The sequence below is a fragment of the Rhipicephalus microplus genome, chromosome X (assembly GCF_043290135.1).
Source record: "Rhipicephalus microplus isolate Deutch F79 chromosome X, USDA_Rmic, whole genome shotgun sequence".
Lineage (NCBI taxonomy): Eukaryota > Metazoa > Arthropoda > Arachnida > Ixodida > Ixodidae > Rhipicephalus > Rhipicephalus microplus.
This window is the reverse complement of record NC_134710.1, coordinates 143,128,270-143,149,470: the sequence shown is the minus strand read 5'-3', so window position 1 is coordinate 143,149,470 and position 21,201 is coordinate 143,128,270. Positions and strand designations below refer to the sequence as shown.

The 21,201-nt window shown below is 43.8% G+C and overlaps 1 protein-coding gene across 3 annotated transcripts in view; it reads right to left on the bottom strand.

The window, feature by feature from the left end:
* Positions 1–20,684, bottom strand: part of LOC119176736 (tyrosine-protein phosphatase non-receptor type 1) — a 108,820-nt gene extending 88,136 nt beyond the window's left edge. For all 3 annotated transcript variants that reach the window (XM_037428095.2, XM_037428094.2, XM_075877920.1), the window contains exons 1-4: positions 20,475–20,684; positions 19,849–19,945; positions 10,879–10,979; positions 8,572–8,670 (exon numbers count right to left, since the gene is read on the bottom strand). In XM_037428095.2, the coding sequence (XP_037283992.1) occupies positions 8,572–8,670; positions 10,879–10,979; positions 19,849–19,945; positions 20,475–20,540 (363 nt within the window). In that variant the 5' untranslated portion in view covers positions 20,541–20,684. The remainder of the gene's footprint in view (positions 1–8,571; positions 8,671–10,878; positions 10,980–19,848; positions 19,946–20,474) is intronic.
* Between the last annotated feature and the right edge of the window lie 517 nt (positions 20,685–21,201).

Below are 21,201 nucleotides of genomic sequence, written 5' to 3'. Positions count from 1 at the left end.
CCAATTTACTGCTTCTTAGAGAGCTGCAAAGAGTGCACCTATAGTAAATTTTCTAGAACTGCAATGGGCTATGACCGCACCTAGCCGCGTGAGAAGTTGCAGAGCAACCATAGTGGTGACGCTGCAGTCACTGCTTGCTACTCAAGGTACAATTGCACCACACGCAAGCTAGGCACTTTGGAGGCACCCTCGGTTTTTTCATTTAGTTTCAGTTGTATCTGCCTGTCATTCATGTGCAGCAGATGTTTTTGTAACCCTTGATGGTCGAAGCACAAAGCCTTGTGTTCCATAAATGCCCTGATCACAAATCATTTTTTGTATTAAGTCAAGAGGGTTACTCAAATGTATGAGAATTGTGTGAAATGTAGGACATGATAAAACTTTATAATCTCAGCATGACTTATCGGACTCATCTTAAGTGACAGGTAGGGGAGATGATTTAGACTCCAACCAAAAGTTTTAAAGAAACCCGACGTTTCGAAAGCGACTTGGTTCCTTCCTCGGGGGGGTGACTGCGGAGACTACGTAGCAGCGGCGTCTTCAAAGCACTCGCGGGGTGGATAATGACCCTCCTCTCTCTCTCGTTTTGCCGTGGAGCGCAGTCCATGTGTATACACTGAGAAAAGCGTTCCGAGAGAGCGGTTGATGTAATGAGCTGTCCTCTATATGTGCCACGACTTCAGTAATAACCTTCTCCTCCAGTTCGGCTGGCTTTCAAGGATGGCCGTCGCTTCGAAATTTATCCGGTGATTCAACGTCTCGGCATGTTCGGTGACTGCGCTGCGTTCTTTGTAGAACTTCCGCACATCGTTGGCGTGTTGCTTCAGTCGTTCCGGTAGGTCTTTCGTCTCGCCGATATACGAAGAGGGGCACTAGGCGCACGAAATTCTGTAAACGACATCGGGGGTGCGGTCCATTGTTGGCCGGTCATTCAGGCGGGGGAGGAGGCAGCCCAGCGTACACGAAGGCACATGCGCGATGCGAACCCCTTCCTTCTTGAAGATACGCGCCAACATCTCGCTGGTTCCCTAAACGTATGGAACCGGTACACGTTTCGGGGGGCTGCCAATTAAGGTTGATAGGGGTTTTCGTATCCTCTGTTGCTCTGCGCGGCGGGTGGCGGCTCGAATGAAGTTTTTGGGTATTCGTTTTTCTGAGGTACGCAATTACGCGGGCCTCTTCTTTCTTTTGATCTGTGCCATTGGAGCGCAAGTTGTTAGCTCTTATCTCTGCGGAGACGCCGCTGCTACATTGTCTCCGCAGTCACCCCTGAGGAAGGAACCAAGTCGGTTTCGAAATATCAGGTTTCTTCAAAACTTTTGGTTGGAGTCTAAATCATCTCCCAGTTTCATACCCAACCAGACAGACTTCTGTCAAATGTTTATATTCAAGTGACATGTAGAGGGGGGATGGGGGAGATGGAAATGAATGTGAACAGCCCGGCACGCCGTTTTCATCATGTTACGACCTTAAGGAGAGATGCGGGTCAAAAAACGAGTTTTTTTCAAAATTAGCGATTTTTTATTTTTGCCTATTTTGACAAGATTAGTACCTCTACTGTTGTGAAAAAAATAATACAGGTCGAGACTGGAAATGCTTTAAAATTGCATCTAAAGAGCACAAGGTGCTTGTTAAAAGGTCCGAAGTGTGCAGTCTTCGAGCACCTTGCCGCCGATAATGCGTCGCCGCTCGCCATTGTTGATCGCATGAGCCAAAGAGTCGAGCCTCACTCTTCAAATAACAACAGTTTCCTTCTCTGATGCAGCGCAAGAAATAATAAGAAGCACACTTCTGCGCGTTTTTCGAGCGCCGCGACTAGCTTATCACGTGGTACGAACGAGAAACCGCCATTGGCCGCTGCACGCCTGTATGTGCTGTCAAGCCTATTTGCGGGGTCCATGTCTTGTCGAGCAGCGCAGCTGAACAATGCTTTTCTCATGTAATTATCTCCGTTATGAATGAAAAAAGCCATTGCTCGCAAGTGAAAGCCATTGCGCCGCGCGCTCTGTAGGGATAGGCTACGAGCAGCTGGTCCGATTTGCGGCAGTTGTTGGCTTGCAAAAGCCAATGCATCAAAACTCATTCACACCAGTCAGCCAGAAAGTTCGTGATGGGGCAATGGATAATGTCAGCGCCAATCTTGTGAGGTCAAAAAAGCTCGCAGTGAGGGAACTTAGCAGGTATGACATTGCCAATATGTACGACGGTATGTAGCCCAAGCATGGCCGCAAAATGGCATGACACTGGACTTAGTTTGGATTTCGCAGTCCTGTCGAACTTCTTCCTAGCTTGCAGTTGGCACATGGCTCTGCCAGATGCAGCGGAAGCTTGGCAAGCGTTTCATGGCCCTGTCTGTGAGCGAAATGTCTGTGAGGTTTCGGCTCAAAAGAGTCGAGAGAGACAAACTTATGGTGCTGGCGTATTTGAGTGGCAGTGGCCACTACAAGAAGGATTGTTCTTCTTGGTTGTCGAATTTCATCAGATTTAGTGACATCTTTCATAAATAAAAACTCAATTTTAACTTTAAAACTCGTTTTCTCAAAACACACATTTTGTCACTTTTTTTCTATGTGCCCCTCCTTTTTCGGGCACTTTTAGTGCTCGGATCTGCATGAAATTTTGCCCAATTTTTTTCCAAAGTATGGCAAATGCAATTATCTAGTTTAAATTTCAATATTTTATTGTATAATAAAAAACATTGTACGTAAACCTTTACTAGAGTAGGTGAAATATGGACTTTTTACGTCTATTACTTTTCATGCCTATTACATATTTTGTATGTGTTCCCTAATTAGTTATTTGCATTCTATTGTATGTGTCTCCTAATTAGTTATTTGCATTCTACACTTTATTTCAAACATTATGAACTATGAATGGTAAAAAATTACGGAAGTTCAGGGATGAAAAGAGGGGGGCAAAAGGGTTAAAGTTTTCACTTTGTCATGTTGCAGGGCTACAAGTATGCAACTTGCAAGAAAACTAATTATATATTTGAAATCAGCATAAACAGTTCCATAAACAGCTCAAGTTTCATTGCTCTAGGGTGAATGTTACCAAAAAAGTGTGTTCGAGTAGCATCTCCCCTTAATGGCAATAAAAAGATACAGGAAAACCCCGTTAATTCGGACTTCACGGGACCGGAGAAAATGTCCGAATTAACCGAGGGTACGAATTATCGCGAGTACGAACAAAACACTTGAAAAATGTTTCCTGCACCATCAGACTTTTATTTCTTAAAAAAGTCTGTGATCGCGGTTTGCTTCAAGGATGCAATATGCGACGAAGTCAGAATTTGCGAAGTTCCTGCAGGTGGCTTAGTCCGCGCACGCTGTCCGAGGAAAGCATGCATATGTCCTCCAAAACGAACAACGCATGCGTAGCCTCCGTCATAGTGTGGCGTGAACACTCTACAGCATCACTTACATCCTCGTCAGCCGATTCCCCTTCGCCGTCCAAGACTTCGGCGACGATATCGCTGTCGGTAACTGTGCCAGCCCCGGCAACATCGCTGTCACTTGCAAAGTAATCGCCCAGGGGCACATCAGCTGGCATGATGCTCACATAGCGGCCATCTTGCTCTTCGCCGGTTTTCTCATCAGCCACCACCCCGGATCAGCAAGCAGCGTCATGCACAAAGTCGCTACGCCTAAAGCAGTTTGCAACTACTTCAGGCAGTCTGTTGTTCCAACACGTATGTCAGCATGTGGATTGCACTTAGCAGACTTACTTCGTACTGCTTGCCTGACTCTATGCAGAGCAACATCCGCTCAAGTACCTGCTGTCGATAGCAGCTTTTCACGAACTGTGCGATTCTCTGGCCCATCGGCTGCAGGGAAGCCATTGTGTTCAGAGGCAAGAATAGCAGTATAATGTTCTCGAGCCCGGCCACCTTCGTGTGCGCACTACAGTTGTCTAGCACGAACAACACCTTCTGAGCCTTGGCCGCAAAGCGGCGGTCGAGCTGACGCAGAGCTGACGCAGCCAGGCTTGAAAGAGTTCGGCAGTCATCCAAGCCTTTCTGTTGAACCAGTAGTCGACAGGCAGCTGCTTAATATTCTTGAAGCATCTTGGCTTCGCAGCTTCCCGATCACCAGCAGCGGCAGCCGCTCTATGCCGGTCATGTTATCAGCCAGAAAAACTGTCACGCACTCTTTACTTCATATTCCACCAACGCACAGGTCCCCCTTGAACGCGATTGTCTTCTCAGGCAGAGCCTTATAGAACAGCGCTGTCTTATCAGCGTTGAAAATGTTGCCCGGCTCGTACGCAGAAAGGCACGCGGATAGTTCAGACCACCAGTCCTGCACAACAGTTTCGTCAACCGCACCTCTTTCACCACACACGTTGCGGAAAACCAACCCGTGTCGCTTCTTGAAGCGGTCGAACCAGGCTTCCGACGCATTGAAGGAGCCAATGTTCAAGGCCACCGCAAACTTCACTGCGTGTGCGCAGATAAGGGGGCCGCTCAAGGGCAAACGCGCATTGCGCGAAACGGCAATCCAGCGCAAGAGCGCTTCTTCTAGCTTTGGATGCGCTGCCGTTCAAAGCCTCTTCCACTGGTCGCCAAACATGTCCCCGTCATACGCTTGCATAATCTGCTCTTCGTTCTTCACTTAAGTGCTCAGCCTGCTTTTCTTCACAATAAACTTTTCCATCACTTCTTTTCGAGATGCTCCCGCTTGCAATGCCTTCAATATTTTCACCTTCGCAGCCAAATCCTTTGCTTCGTACTTTGCCCTCTGCTGCGAGAGTTGGGGTGGTTGGCGCCACAGGAGACTGAGAGGAAGCCATCTTGGCATCGCTCGCACGCGCGCACGAAGTAGACAACACAAACAGACGGGCGATTAAAACAAAATAAAACTGGCGAACTTTTTAAAAAAATAGCAAACAGTAAGACTGCAGCTGGCACTGATCATGTACAGATAAATAATTTAAAGCACACTAGAGCTGAGCAATCCAACTCAATTGTCACGCAAACGTGTTCGACGCGCAAGAAAAAAAGAAAGGCAAATCCGTAGGTTGCCCGTTGCTGATGACAGTAGCGATGCACTGCCTTCCATTTTGGTTGTTTAAACCACCATGTTTTTTTTTTGGGGGGGGGGGGGGGTGCCTCCGGGATGTACTACCCATGGACGAAGCTTTGAATCTCAGACCGCAATCCTATCCCGAAGTTGTATAGGCGCGCCGTCGATTTGGCCAGCAGAATCCGCTGCTGCTTCCCCGTCGGGACTCGACCGCGGTCGGGCATTCGAATTAACCGAAGCGTGACCGAATTTGTCTTCAGTGGTAGAACAATGTAGATTTTAGACGGGACCAGACATTGTGGCCGAATTAACCGATATTCCAAATTAACGGGGGTGGAATTAACGAGATTTTACTGAATGGGTGTTGCAGTAACGCTACCGAAGTCTTCCGTTTTGCAGCGATGCTAACAAGGAGTTTCGATTTGGAGCAAGTTTTGGAGCAGTAAAATTTTCATTTCGGGGCACTTTGGAGCAGGAAATTTTTTTATATTTGAGCACTTTAGAGCAGCAAAATTTTCCAATTTACACAAAACATGACATGTAACAAGGTGTAGCCGCTTCACAGTGGTCCTTCCGACACAAGATTGGGAGCGATAGTGTCCCTATTGAAAGCTGCGCGTATTATAACCGCATTGCAGCTGCTCCGACCAGGAGGCATGGTTTTATACATGATATGATATTTAAAAAGAAAGCAAGCAAGAATTATCAATTTGGACCCTAGCAACCTTGAGTTCGAAAGGGCAGGGTCTTTTACCACCACAGCGATTATAAACATGGATCTCGTAGAAGGAATTACAAAAAAGCTTTTCTCCATGATGATTCATGAATAAAGTATATTAGAAGAAAGGTGTTAACGCATTCCCACCTTTCACGTGTTCTGCAGACGCGAAGCATGGAAAATTAGATCGCGATGTCCAGAAATAGACATGACAAACATTCTGGTGGCACACATGCAGTTATTAGTGAAAAATGCTTTATTACTTGCCGTGCAACACTTCAAACGAGCTATCAGCAGCGTCCCTGGAACAAACGACAACCGCCGATGAATTGCTGCCACAGTTTCACGCTACTGATTGGACTAGACGTCATGAGTTCCTTCGGAGGGAGACTTGCACAACAGAGTTGAGTCGGCACCATAAAATCGTGGATTTTAAAACGCACGCCCTACCGCTCTTTATTCAGCGTAATAAAATAGGTACGTCATTGTGACTTTTGTGGCCCAGAGAACAAGGTGCACATGTATTGACGTGCCGGCATGGTTATTGCTGGTGATGGACACTCCCAAAACAAACTTTGGTGCAGTTTGGCGCAAGTTCCGTTGATGGTGCAAGATGGTGCAGCAAATCTGATTTAGCGCACTTTGGCGCAGGAGTGGGATCACTGGTGTTGATTGTATCATGAATGACTCTAGTGGCTTTTTATTACCATCCAGGCTACAACCACATGGAAAGAAATTCCAAAGAGCAGAGAATGTTGGTGCCACTCAGTTTGCATTTCCATCCCCACTATACCTTAAAGAGCTCTTGTTTTAAGAACATTATCTTATCAAAAGAATGTCATATTTTTATCACTGAACAGGTAGTTCACAGGACAATAAGTGCACATGTTTTCAGTTTCATCAGGGCTCAAAAATGTTAAAGTTAAAGGCTAATGCACAAAAGTTGCACAGCATTATTGAAACGCCTTATTTACGCAAAAAAGCAGCCCCAAAATTTGATGTAAGTAAGCATCTGCTCTTTTGCAATGGCATAGCATTCATGGAAAACCTGAAAAGCTAAAGTGGTCAGAGGTAAATGAAAACCGGTTCCAGTGGTTTTGGATAGAATACAGGGGAGGTTATGCCCCACATCTGTCTTCTGTAGTATTCTCAGGTGAACTGCTGATGCAAATCATGGATCAGGAGTTATCACTATCCACAAGGCCACCAGATAGGAATGAACCTAAGACCTGTGGACATTGCATAAACGATGCACAGTAACTAGAGGCACACGAGGTACAAAACATTTTTTCAGCAATACACAAATGGGACAACACAGGTCCAGTAACAGAGAGTCACAACCAATATAAATACTGTCCTGGATCAATTTGTGCTCACATACTAGTGAAACACGAGCAATATTCAATAATATCGTATCCTCCCGACAAGTGTAGGCTTCCCTTAAGAGATTCAGACTTCTTCCCTACTGGCAATGATGTAGCATTGCTCAAAGTGCAGCTCACAAACCTGTTATCAGTGAATGGCTTGGTGGGTCTGTGTGTACAGTGAAACTCCATGAATACATACCTGCCGGGGACAGCAACATAACTATGCAATAAATGCACTATGTATTAACTACCTGCCACAAATTTGCATTTCCTGACATGCACCATCACTGCCAACAAAGTAATCGGCTCAGTGCCATAGGAAATATTGCTTGAAGTGCCCACCACAAAGCCATTTCTTTCTTTTTGCCAAAATAGAAAAAAGATTTACTCTCGCACAACCACTCGATAGCACGCGGTGGCGACGCCAGAGCATTTCGAAACTACTGCCGGGTCGGTGATACACAGCGCGGTACAGCGACAGAACGGACACTATCAGCTGTCCATGATACAGTTATTCCACGGTCTGCTTCTAATCGAAAACTGACCCTTTTTGTTTGTTTGTTTAAACACAGTATGGTAGCAGAGAGCCAAATTGTCCCTTGCATGGCTAGTTGCGTGCAGCACTTCGCTTACTCAGCGCACACTGTGACTGCCCATCTGCTTGCTGTAGAGTACGCCCACTCTGCTTCAGGCCATGCACAGATGCAGGGAGTAGCCTGCTGGGTTAAGGTGACGAGCTTTCTGCAAGCAATGCGCTCTCCGCAATGCTCTACCAGTCCTGGCATCGAACAGAGGCGCACTTGGGCTGTCACTGGTGTAGCAGGGTTACAACAGCGCAATGCTTGCTGTACGGTGCACGTGTCAGCATAATACAGCAAGGTTTTTCGGTGCCCGCGACCCGCAATGCCACACTTCGTGACAGTGAGCTGCTTGCGCTTCTGTATAGTGGTGCACACTTGGTCAAGATTTCGCATAACAAAGCGGCAGTGATCAGCGGCCCAGCGTATTCAGGTAGTCAGCTACTGAAAGGGTACAGTAGGCCTAAAGCAGATAACAGGGGATGCCTACTGTGATAAGGCTTTTTGTCAGCGATAAGTCATACCAGCGCGCTTGTCGGTGGTCACCACCTCTCCATTTTTTTACCGATCATTACTCGCAGTGTCATCACCGCAATCGCGTGGAAGTCTGAATAACTGATCGGTTGATCTCCACACTGCTTGACGTTCTGCTTAAGGCGGGTAATTTGCAGTGTGCTAACCTAATGCAGACCACTAAAACGTGATTTTATTTCAAAATAAGCACTCCCTCGGCACAAAAGTAACACTAAGAGGTTTTTGGACCGCTATTTCAACAATTAACGTCGACTTAATAGTTGCATTTAGTGTCCCTTTAACCAATAAATGTTTAACAGGAAGCAATGCATTAGAAAAAAAATAACAAACCCACAAGTTATTCTACTTACAGTGCTTTTCTCGATGATGCGATTAAGCATTAAAATGGCCTTAGTCCGTTGCTCCCACACCATGAGCCAAAAATGGCTTGTGGTTGTTGGCAAAGGTCCCTGTAACCAGGAAGAAAGCAACCAAGCATTGAAATACTGAGAGAACCCCAGTGAAATCTGCTATCGAGATATCAAATAAATGAGCAGCGTTATCACAGAGCAATGCTATACCCTTTTTTTTATTATGCCTTTTGCTGCCATTAAACTTCTGCCATGGGTCAAAAAGTGTGCACCAGCTATTCTTTACCAATGACAGACTGCGAATGATGGTGAAAGGGACAAAGAAAAAAGAACAACACTCCACAATAGCACTCCTGGTAAACATGAAAAGACATCCCTCCAAATATTCACCTAGTATGAACAGTGTTGTTGGGAACCAAAAGTCGTGGCCACGATGCCATTATAGCCCCCCCCCTCTCATTTCCATCATTATTACAGCATTTAACGCTGTGTACCACACTGAACTATGCCCACCATCCTTTGCCCATTACCATGGGCTTTGCATCAGCATGAACTCAGGATTATGTGACATGACCCTTCAACACACTGGCCGACTTAGAGACTAGTATTAGCGATAGTTCCAACACCAACAAGTGGTGCCATCTTCAGTAAGTTTCTTTGTAGCGCAGGTAAACAAAAGGAAGAAATGAGGGCACATGCAGACAGAGCACTAACTTCCAACATAGTTTATTCTCAGAAACCAGAGAACATTTATGCACTCGTCTGCTGAGTCACAGTCATGTGAGCAAGTGACTAAAGAAACAAAATAAAAAATATTAGTACATACGTACATATATACACTGATCATCTCATGTCTTGCGCACATATGTTAACTCGTTTTCTAACAGTGCTATCAATGGCTGGCTGACACACATCGCCAAGTGCCACAATTTGCTCAGCTTCAATTATAAGAAGAATCATTTCCCATTTGCTTCTAGCTATTATTCTGGTGTTTTCAAAGATAGGGCAACATTGATGCTGTTTACAATGTTGCGTGAGAAAATCATCACTAGCAATTTTTCCAACTTTATTTTTGTGCTCACGCAACCTATCATTGACGCGTCTTCCTGATTGCCCAACGTACCATTTTCCACAAGTCAAGGGAGTGGCGTGAATGCCTAATGTCACACATTTGACAAACGTATTTCTGTGTTTTACTTGGCAGTTGGCAACAAACTTATTCCCTGGTTTTGACTGTCTGCAAAGGCTGATCAGCTTATTAGGCGCTGAGAAAACAACATCAGTTTCACTATGCCATGCAATTTTTCTTTAGGTTGTGTGACACCCGGTGGACATAAGGAATCACGGTTGTTCGTTTTTTTCTTTCATTCACTAGTTTCCTGCCTGCTTGTTCATGCACTTGTCTGTTGAGTCACATGACTGTAACTTAACAGACAAGTGCATAAATGTTTTATGGTTTCTGAGAATAAACTATGTTGGAAGTTAGCGCTCTATCTGTCTACATATGCCCTCATTTCTTTCTGTTGTTTACCTGCGCTACAAGGAAACTTACTGAAGATGAGCTACCAACAAGCCCGCATCGCATCTCGTGAAGTCGTGCTAGCCCTTAATTAGTTTACTGTCAATCTGAATCGGTGCACTGTACTTGCTCTCAGCAGCAACAGCAAGAAATGATAAAATTTGCCTTTGCTTCTTGCAAGTTCATTAAGATAGTCCTTTCATAGAACAAATGAAGTATTGCAACTGTTTTGTCATCATTATACAGGCTGTTTCATTTGACACTATGAGGCATGAGTACTATCCCAAGCCTCGAAAGTGCTTTGATGTCTACCTAACAGGTGACACCATATTTCATACTGGCAACATGCAATTTTTTAATGTAGTAAAGCTGAATCTAATACACCCAGGTAACAATATTGGCCTCGTAGCACATTTTTGAGATTTCTACGAGCGTAGACATGTACTTATCTATACAATATTCGAAATTTATTGTGGTAACAGCGATTATTATGAACACGTAAATGACACTTTTTGCAAGCATGACAGATTTACTAAATGCCAAAGCCTTACACAAGGTACTGCGACAGCTTGAGAATTATATGTAGCATTTTTAGATTAGCTTAATGTGGGAGAGTAACAGCACTGTTTTATAACACTGTGTTAGGAGACAATGCTTGACAATATATGAAGCAGTACAACAACATTCATCACATACACACCTAAAAGCAACATTGCTTTTGCCTTAACTACCCAAAGACTTAACATGCAAATTATGCAATGGCTCCACAAGTGAAAACACTAACTCACCTGAGTTAAAATGTAGGTGCGATTAGCTGCCTTCACTTTAACCAGGCTGGCATTAATATAATCCTTGTCCCCACGTTTTAAGATCACTCTGCTGTGGTCATCTATAAAAAGCAAAAGTACAAGTTCAGCACGATTTCTTTTTGCATCAATCTTTATAAACATATATAACTCAAAATCAAAGTTGAAAAGAAGGGAAAGGGGAAATGAAATCAAAGCAACCTTTAATAGAAACATTGTTTCACATAAGGAGCCCTCATCCAGTGTTTCCTCAAAAAAAATAAAGCATGCATTTAAAAAAAGTGGGGGGAGAAGGGGGGAGCAAAACTTCACATCTAATGGATTTAAAACTTTCTGGATGAAAATAGTGGATATCCTCATGCAAAGGTACATCCTGATAGATGAACAGCTCCTTTAGCAGCATACACCCAGTTTTCAGTTCTTCAGCAGCATACAGAAGTTTTTCAGTAGCATAATTACAATGAATCACAGTAGCCTGTTAACAGCATTTCCACTAAAAAAAAATCTTTACATTCCTGCAGCACCCCAGAAGCGCATATCAAGTCAGTGTCAAACAATATGACCTTACAAAACACCACAAGCTAGGCTCCCATAGTGGCAGGGCTTTACTAAGTATAAGAGCACACATTATTTCGTTAACATCACATATGCCATACCAATGTCCACCAGGGCACCTGTGTCATAAACATGACTTCAAGTCTTCCTGTGAAATTATGGGGCAAAAGTACCTCAATTGTACAGTGCATAAACCAACACAAAGCTGTTAAATCAAGGGGTGCAACAGCCGAAATATAATTTGGAGCAATTTTCGAAGCAGCAGAATCTTAATTTTGGAGTACTAAAATGCAAATTTCAAGCAGGTTAGGGGCAATAAAACATCGATTTTGTATCATGAAAGACCAAATTTAGAGCAAAGATGGCTTACATTTAAAAAACAAAGTATGTTCAGGCCATTCAAGATCACCTTAATCATGCTGAGTAAACATGAGCACTGCCGTTTGAATAAAACTAGCATTTCAATCTACCCCACTGAGCAAACAATGATAAAGCCAACATTAGCACTTGCCATATCTCTGTTAATTAAAATGTAGATCTGCCAAGCTGGCAAGCTTGAAATTTAAGGGATTCATGAAACTGAGGAGCAGGGGTGGCAAAAAAAAACTTGCAGTTTTTTTTTAGGGCGGCAAAAGTGTCATACGCAGCTCCAAATCATTGCCAGTAACTTTTCCAGACGTCAGCTCACATTTATGCGGTAGTGTACACGCATGAGTAAGTGAACGAGATTCGCTGTCTCGTTAAAAGTGCTAGCAGCCCCTTCCAAATCATAGCGCAATTTTTTGCAGGGCATCGGTGTATTGTCGCGAAGATGCTTTAAGCAGCGTTCTGCATGGTTTAGAACAAAGGCCAATAAATTTCGAACACCATTACGCCCCCCCCCCCCCCTTTTTTTACGATGGAGGTAGGTTTATGGCATAACATCTCGACTTGCTTGCAAGGCGGGTTTTACCAGATAAAGTAACTGCGGCACACACGCCCGTTGATCCGGCGACACCACCGCATATCACCGGGACGACGCAACGAACACAACTTCAGCACAAAAATGTTTTGTGCCGTTGCAATGGCAACCAACGATGGTGACGAAATGCAACCATGAACCATCACTGTCGGATAGCCATAAATGACGAAAATTGTACCACAGCTCTCCAGCATGCTTCTTGCAAGTATGCCACATTTTGGTTAGATTCCTGGCTAACAAAGATATCACTCACAGGCGTATCAACCGGGAGGGGGGGGGGGCAAGGGGGGCTCGAGCCCCCCACTAAGAAAAGTTGGGGGGGGGGGGGGGGCTGAGCCCCCCAGACTTTTTACAGTGGTCACTGTCAGCTGCACGCTGGGAAAACCAACAACAGTAATCACTCAATCAACCATAATCACTCAATTATATTACAAGGAAATGAAAATGTTACCAGGGAATGTTTTATAAAGTAAAATTTCTCCTGATTTTCGCTGTGACGATAGTCCTTAAATGTGACGATAGTCCTTAAACTGTGACGATAGTCCTTAAATAGGCGGGCCGCCTATACGACTCTTTCGCGCCTTGTACTGTAATTTCAAAGCGGGCTACAGTACAAGGCGCGTTTTGTACTTGCTTTGTTATGGATGGGAACAAGTAATCGTTTTATGGACCGGTCGGAGCATTTGCTGATTCAGGAAAATCGTTTTCTTTCACCAAAAAAGAATAGCGTCATCGCTGCTTTATCAAAGCCGCTGCGAGTTGATGATTGTGACGAATCTTTTTAAATGCTTTAGTTCTTCCGTACTAGAAGCGCCACAAAAAGGTTTGTGCTTTAGTCTCTGATAAATCTGATCAGCCTTGCTTACGGTAAGTGGAAGCAATGGCGGCAGTTTGCAAAGTGGAGAAGAATAAAGCAGTGGGCTTGAGTACAGTGGGCTCAGCTTCTAAGCTTACCCCGAAGTTCTAACCACAGGATCAGGGAGAAGGTGAAAGACGGTGGTTTTTTGCACAATAAAGGCCTATGTAGGAGTCGGGCTCGTTAGTTTTCATTGAACTTGATTTGTCTTTTACAGCTCAAAATACAACTTTGACAGAAAAGAAGCACACACGTGCAGCACTGCTTAGTTCTCTCTCTCTTAGCCCGGATGAGCTCACAGAGATGTACATGTGCACATTCACACTAAAAGGTTTTCCGGAGTAACTGCGCAGTTACCACTTTCCAAAAGACAAAATGTATGCAAAAGATTTCACACGGCACTGCAAGAATGGGCACTTTTCTCCTTGTGGCGTAAAGCACCCATTCTTTGGGGTAACTGCAGGAATGTTTGCGCCGTGTGAAAACGACTCATCGGTGCCTACACAAGCCTGTTTCATTAATCACTCCCAGCTACACAGCGCGGTGTGGTGAAGTGGTTAGTTTACGCCCATGCTGACTGAATATCATGAGTTGATCGATTGATATGTGAGGTTTAACGTCCCAAAATTACCATATGTTCATGAGAGACGCCGTAGCGGTAGGCTCCGGAAATTGCGACCACCTGGGTTTTTTAACGCGCACACACACACGCTTGCGCACACACACACACACACACACACACACACACACACATATATATATCCGGACGAGTGAGGTAGGTTGTTTGCCCCCCCCCCCCCCCCCCTCGCAAGGGAATTGGTATGCCACTGATACCACTGTCTTGTAAGTGCGTCGATGAGAGACAGCAGGAAATGAGAAACTGCAATTACATGTCCTAGGTTGATCCGACATATCAAGTGTTCCCCAGACACCGATGGAACAGTACAATTATATGTAAGTGCCAGGGGTTTTCTTACAACCAGAGAAAAGCAACAAAACATGCAAGATAGCAGCAGACAAACTAAAAATTACACCTACACGGAGCTCGAACAAATGAGCTCTCTTTATCTAAAGGTGCATTCAAGCAAAAAATTTAAAATTGCCAAAATTCTAAAAGCAGAAGTGTGTTTCGATATTAGTGCAGTGAAAAAAAAAAAAGCACTGCTGCATGCTGCTTCTAGCCCTGCATTTGCTTTCCCACAAAGTTGCGTTCACAAAAGAAATAATTTTCAATTCTTGTTATAGCTCATTCAAAATAGCTATCCAGACTTTCAACTGGTTATCTTGCATTTCATCATAAAAATGTAACATGCACTGGAAAAGTAATACTAGATTTTCATTATTAGCACTGTAGTTATTCCCAAAAGCTTTAGGATAATCTAATACCTCTTTGTAATGGATAACAGGAAGGGTTATTCTTCTTGGCAAAGTAAACAAAGCAGTAGCATCAGCATGACAACAAAATCTTATTCTTTCTTGCCCCTGAGAAATCATTACTTGCCCAGCTAAGTCCCATGATGGATGTACCGTTGCACCGTGGACTTTTTTTTCAATTTGCATTTAATCTTACTACAACCACCTAATGAATGTATACCTTGAATTGTTTATGGCACCACTATTTCACCAACTACGTTTATTGGGTTTTTCCTGTTACATAAACCAATGCATGGTAGTTTTGACTGAGGTTCCACCTAGCTGGAGTTCACAAAAAAAATAATATTTTCAGAAAAAAGATGAGTTTCATAAAGCTGTAAAACTGTGTCTATGGGCAGGCAACCGAAGTCGATACCATTGTTCCACTAGCATGTCCGTCCAAGAAAGCTATGTTAATGCAAAGTCCACTGTACCTCTGAATGTGGGTTGTACGACTTCCTCCAAATTTTATAGCACTTTTTTAATGTCAATATACTTATCTTTCATCAATACCTGTTCCTTTTCTTTATCTCAACGGCATTATATGTCATGAGTGTATTATCAGTACACACATAAGCTCTTTAAAAAAAACTGACACCCAATTAGAATATGCAACTAGACACAATACATAAGAAATCATCATACCTCATATTGAAAAAGCAAGCATGATGTTGCACTTTAAATGTCATTTATATTTGTGCTAGGAAGTTATAGGGAATCGGTCTGTATAATATACTGACCCTCTGCAGTAAACCTGTACTGATAAAGATACAGGAACAAAATGCTTGTTTTACTTTGCCTAATCAGGCAGCTACCAAACTGGTACATGGCATGAAGAAAATTTTCCAAATATGAAACAAACAAAATTATAACACCCTTTGATCCACCAATCACAAAGCATATACCCAACAGAATACAGCTACTTAACATGAATTGTGCCTACAAGGGTACCTCTACAGGGCAAAAGAGCTAGGTGGTAGCAATATACACTGATATGTACATCCATGATAATGCTAAATGAAAAAAAAAAAAAACATCTGCATTCACTAGGACCAACTACTAATGTTGCAGCCATTTTCTGTGGTTGTGACTGAATGAATTTCTCAAATCAATTTCGCTGCTCAAGCCGCACTCACTCTCAGCTGCCTCCCACCACCATCACTTGCGATAATCTGCTGCCCACACCATACCGAGTAAAATCAAGAGTTGCAATTAGTTTTTTTTTCCACTTTCCACGACAACAGCTTCCAGTCAAATAGCTCTCAATTAGCACACAAAAGTAGCACATTTACAAACTCATTTGGCCCTTTCAACCTCTTCCACATCCTTTTTCCTTGACAATTAACACAAATGATATTCTCTATCCAAAGTGTAATATATAGGAAACTTGCATGAACAGCAGCAACACTATGCACTCTTGGTAGGCAGCCATTTTTTGTCAGAGGTGGCCGGAGAGTGCAGAAGCGCAGTCCTGTTTGTGAGCGTGACGGAAATTTACCTACAAGGAGTGTCGTGCACAATGCCAGCCTCACTGGAAGGCTACACCGTAACACTGTGCCAGAAAGACCTAGAGTGGTACGAAGAAGAGACGAAAATTCGCAGTGTGGACCCATTCATGCTTCGTGTGTGCGACTGTGTAAGCAACGTGGACTTGTGCTTGCCCATCGACAGCCCCGATAGCCACGAATTTCTCGTTCTGGGGACAATTTTGATCACCCGGGAGTAGTCAAAGTCGAGAAAGGACCTCTAGGGCCACAACTTTGTGACGAGTGGCTAGATAGGAGAGCTGTGGGTGAAAACGTCGCCGACATGTTAAATTATTTGATTTTGCCGTAGATGCTAATTTTTGTTGCTGTCCAAGATAACCACTCCCAGTGCGTTAACAAGCACCCATCGACGTCTTGTTCATGAGCAAGAGTAATCGTGAGGCCCTGCCACACACTGCACAGCCGGGAACAGCGAAGCCTGCTCCCATCTCACTGCACTGTTATTCTATGTAGAGTATGGCGTACGTGCACCAGAAGAGCGCTCCTCAATTTAACACGCCTTACTTGGGTGACGACGATCACGGTGCCCGTGGCGACTTTCTTCACCCCCGGCTTCCACACTCAGCCGCTAGTCACAAAGTGTGGCCCTCGAGGGCATTTCTTGACTTCAACAGCTCCCGGGTAATCAAACTCATCATCGAAACAAGACTTTCGTTAACATCGCAGCTATCGACGCACGGCCACAAGTCCACGTCGCTCACTGGCACGAAGAGTCAATGAGTCCACTCAGTAAATTCTCGTCTCTTCTTCATACTGCTCGAGGTCTTCCTGGCACAGCGTTGCTGTGTAGTCTTCCAGAGAGGCTGACATAGTGCACAACACTCCTTGGAGTTAAGTTTGCGTTGCGCTTACACTCAATTATGCCTACAGGCTATGCCTACGCACGTTAAAATGACTGCGCTCCTGCACTCCCCAGCCGGCTCAGACAAAAACAAAAAATAGCTGCCTACCCAGAGTGCATAGCGTCACCGCCGTTCGTGCAAGCTCCCTATTGAAAACGATGTCATCTCTTATCCCCCATTGTTGACAGCCAGCTAATCACACAGAAAACACAAAACCAGCATCACTACAACTACTAGCAAATCACAAAAAGAAATAGCACCTGAAATGGCATCACTGCGAAACTGCAGCCCAAGGTACAAACACAAGAAATTGAAAATAAAAACACGGTCCCAATATTCGCTGTTATGAAACAGCCTGGCTTCAATTGTGATATCAGTAGCCATCCTGGCACAGCGACATGTACGCAAGCGCTGTACTGCTTTGAACATGCAGAATTCTGTCTATAGAATGTCAAAAGTGCTGTAGATCATTTATGACCACTAGCCTTGTCATGCATGTACTTTCTATCATTCCCAAAGTAAACTTCCACAACAATGTTCAAAGATGATTAAAATAAGACACTGCTGCATAGCCCAATAAAATGGCCCCATGATATAGATCCCAGTTTCTATAACACGTATCGGACATTTCCCAATGCACTGAAAATTAAACATGGCTATGATAGTGCAGAAAAAAATAAGTATAATAGGAGAAAAATATTTTATACACTGAATTCATATCTTCTAGTGTGTTCCCCTAAATCCGTTAGTAACTGCAAGTACAAATCTCCAAATCCTGCACTACAACAGAGTGAAAATATGATGTGAAAACACTACTATATTGTGATCCACCTATCTGTAACACAAAGCTACTAAGAGAACCAAACTTGCGGCTCAAAAAAAAAAAAATGGCAGTGCCATTTGCAATTAAAAAAAAAACCTTTTATGTGCCAATGTACAGCAGTCGGCACCTTCAACACGAACACTTCGATGCGTGGCCAGGGCTAGTTTGATTGGTGCCAGCCGCAAAGTGCTGGGTGCTTTTGCCGAGATAATACCTCAGTAGGCTTGCATAGTATGTCGGCCTCTTTGGTTAGCATCTTGGCAACAGAACCCAAACGTGCGTGGTGTCAGCGTCAATCAAACTACCGGAGGACATGCGGTGAAGCATTCGTATTAAAAATTCTGACGGCTGTATCTTTTAGACTGCAGTTACCTAATGGTAAATTTCAACTAGTGCAGCTGCTCAGTCATGAACAATCCCTTATCTTGGCAACAGAACCCAAACGTGCGTGGTGTCAGCGTCAATCAAACTGCCGGAGGGCATGCGGTGGAGCATTGGTATTAAAAATTCTGACGGCTGTATCTTTTAGACTGCAGTTACCTAATGGTAAATTTCAACTAGTGCAGCTGCTCAGTCATGAACAATCCCTTATCTTGGCAACAGAACCCAAACGTGCGTGGTGTCAGCGTCAATCAAACTGCCGGAGGACATGCGGTGGAGCATTCGTATTAAAAATTCTGACGGCTGTATCTTTTAGACTGCAGTTACCTAATGGTAAATTTCAACTAGTGCAGCTGCTCAGTCATGAACAATCCCTTATCTTGGCAACAGAACCCAAACGTGCGTGGCGTCAGCGTCAATCAAACTGTCGGAGGACATGCGCTAGAGCATTCGTATTAAAAATTCTGACGGCTGTATCTTTTAGACTGCAGTTACCTAATGGTAAATTTCAACTAGTGCAGCTGCTCAGTCATGAACAATCCCTTATCTTGGCAACAGAACCCAAACGTGCATGGTGTCAGCGTCAATCAAACTACCAGAGGACATGCGGTGGAGCATTCGTATTAAAAATGCTGACGGCTGTATTTTTTAGACTGCAGTTACCTAATGGTAAATTTCAACTAGTGCAGCTGCTCAGTAATGAACAATCCCTTATCACCATTTATAAGGAAACCCTTGCTTATGACCAATCAGAGTGCAGCTAATACCAAAAGAACATTACACTGACCAAATAGGCAAAAGTATAAGGTATCTAAGCTTCCATGTAGAAGCCGAAACATCTTATACTTTTTGGCTTTTATTTTTTTTTTTAATGTACCATCCCGCCATATAAGGTTTCTGGCAATCATATGTCTAGACAGAATGACTAACCTGATGAACCCGCAAATCACAATGTAACTGTCACTGCATAGTTCATCACACAGTTCCATTCAGCCTCTTACATTTATCGTTTTCCTTCCACATTTCATCCCCCTTTCGTAGTTATTCCATTCACATAAATTTTGGATATTAAAACCAAACGCCACTAGGCACTTTGTTTTAAGCAATGTCACCCAGCTATACCGGAGGGTCCGTCAGCACCAAGTCATTTTTTTGTTCATGAAAGGCTCCTTCCCCGAAGCACATTGGGTGTATCATCTAAGCGATACCATGTAGTTTTCAAACTGCGCGCGCAGATAATATTAAAAAAAAGCGAAGTAGCTTACTTGTGGGTCTTTCCCAAACATGCACATCATATCTACCGCAGAACAATACAGTATTCGAATGTAAATATCGGAGTGCACAAAATACGTACTACAAGATAATGTCATCATAATGCTTGCCAAGACAAGTCAGTCATCTCTCCCTCCATCTCAGTCCCCTGCTTCGTTCGTCCCCATGCAGCACCATTTTCTTTAAAACAAATTAATAGAGCAGAAACTAATGTTAATATTAACAAGCTACGGGAATTCACAGCGGTCAGACGAAAGTTCAGTATCAAACACCAATATAATATAGTTGCACATCTTACTCACATGGATTTACATCTCGGTAGCGATTTAAGCTCTTGTTATCCATACGTCGTGCGTCTTTGCACGTGTAGTCATAGCTGTTGGACTTGTGTCTGATCTTCTGCAACATCAGAGGAAATATGCGGCACAGGCGTCATTTTAGAAGACCCGAAAGGCTCCTGAAAATTCTAAAAACATCGAACTGCAACCTGAAAAGCGACGCAATCAGAAACACGTCGTGACTGCCCAATCCCGAGACAGCTGCGCACAGACTGATGGTTTCCAATTTTCTCCAGCAAGGGCAACATTTTTTTTCTTACTGCCCGAAAATCGTGGCGTTACAGTTTCATACAGAAAAAGAAAGTTTACAAGCAAGGCACGTAAGCTAGCACTGTAACGATACCAGAGGACTTTGTTTCGGACGTGCGTGGGTTACAGACGTTACATTGTTAATCTGTAGGCCTAACGACTTTCCAAAATTCGATCCAACACCAGAGAAAAAGAACTCCCAATTTGTGAAACAGCTCCCCGAAACTGTTGCTTAGAAAGAGGATGGTGTCCTTCCGCAAAGGAGAAACTGCGCTACATTACAACAGCGGCAATAACGAACTACGACAGCGGGTGACTTGTTCGGCGGTAAACTTACTTACCTGATAAACTGAATTCCAAGAGTTTTTAGAGTCTATTTCTTGAAATTCCTCTTCCATCCTGAACATAAGTTTTCAGGCACGTTACCTGCGACACACGGAAATCAAGACATCCCCGCACCCATTGATCATCACTGAAAAGACACCTACAAACGAGCAGGCCGCGAGCCTCGCCGCTCACAAGGAACACCGCGCATCGCCATGCAAGCACCGCACGAGAGCACGCTCTTGCTTTGTTTTATTGTTTTTTTTTTTTACCGCGTGTAGCCCCGCGGCGCTACTTGTAAGTGAAAACCAGTAAAAACTAGCTCAAAAGAATGTCTTTAGTTTTTGAAAAAGAAAATTATTTACAATATATGTCTTGTCTGATTACTGGCTGGCTATTAAGTTTTCTTTGTTGTCACTGCATTCGCTTTATACACCGTAACCATAGTGACGACGTCGTCTGCTAGGCTATCCGCCATTACACTTCCTGTGCTTCTTCACGTCAGTTGACATGAGTGTGATGCTGAGGAGCGTCGCCACTCATCAACCACATGTGCTGTTTCGAGGTGCAGCGATGTCAAAGTTACTTCCATGACAATTTCAGAGTAGCGTACGTCTATCTCTCAAGCGTTCAAGGAAAACACTGAAACGGTTTTTCTGTGATTAGGCTCGATCATCATCAAAACACAAATTTAGCGACGCACCATGTACCAAGGCCACTACAGATAATCATATCACACCCTCC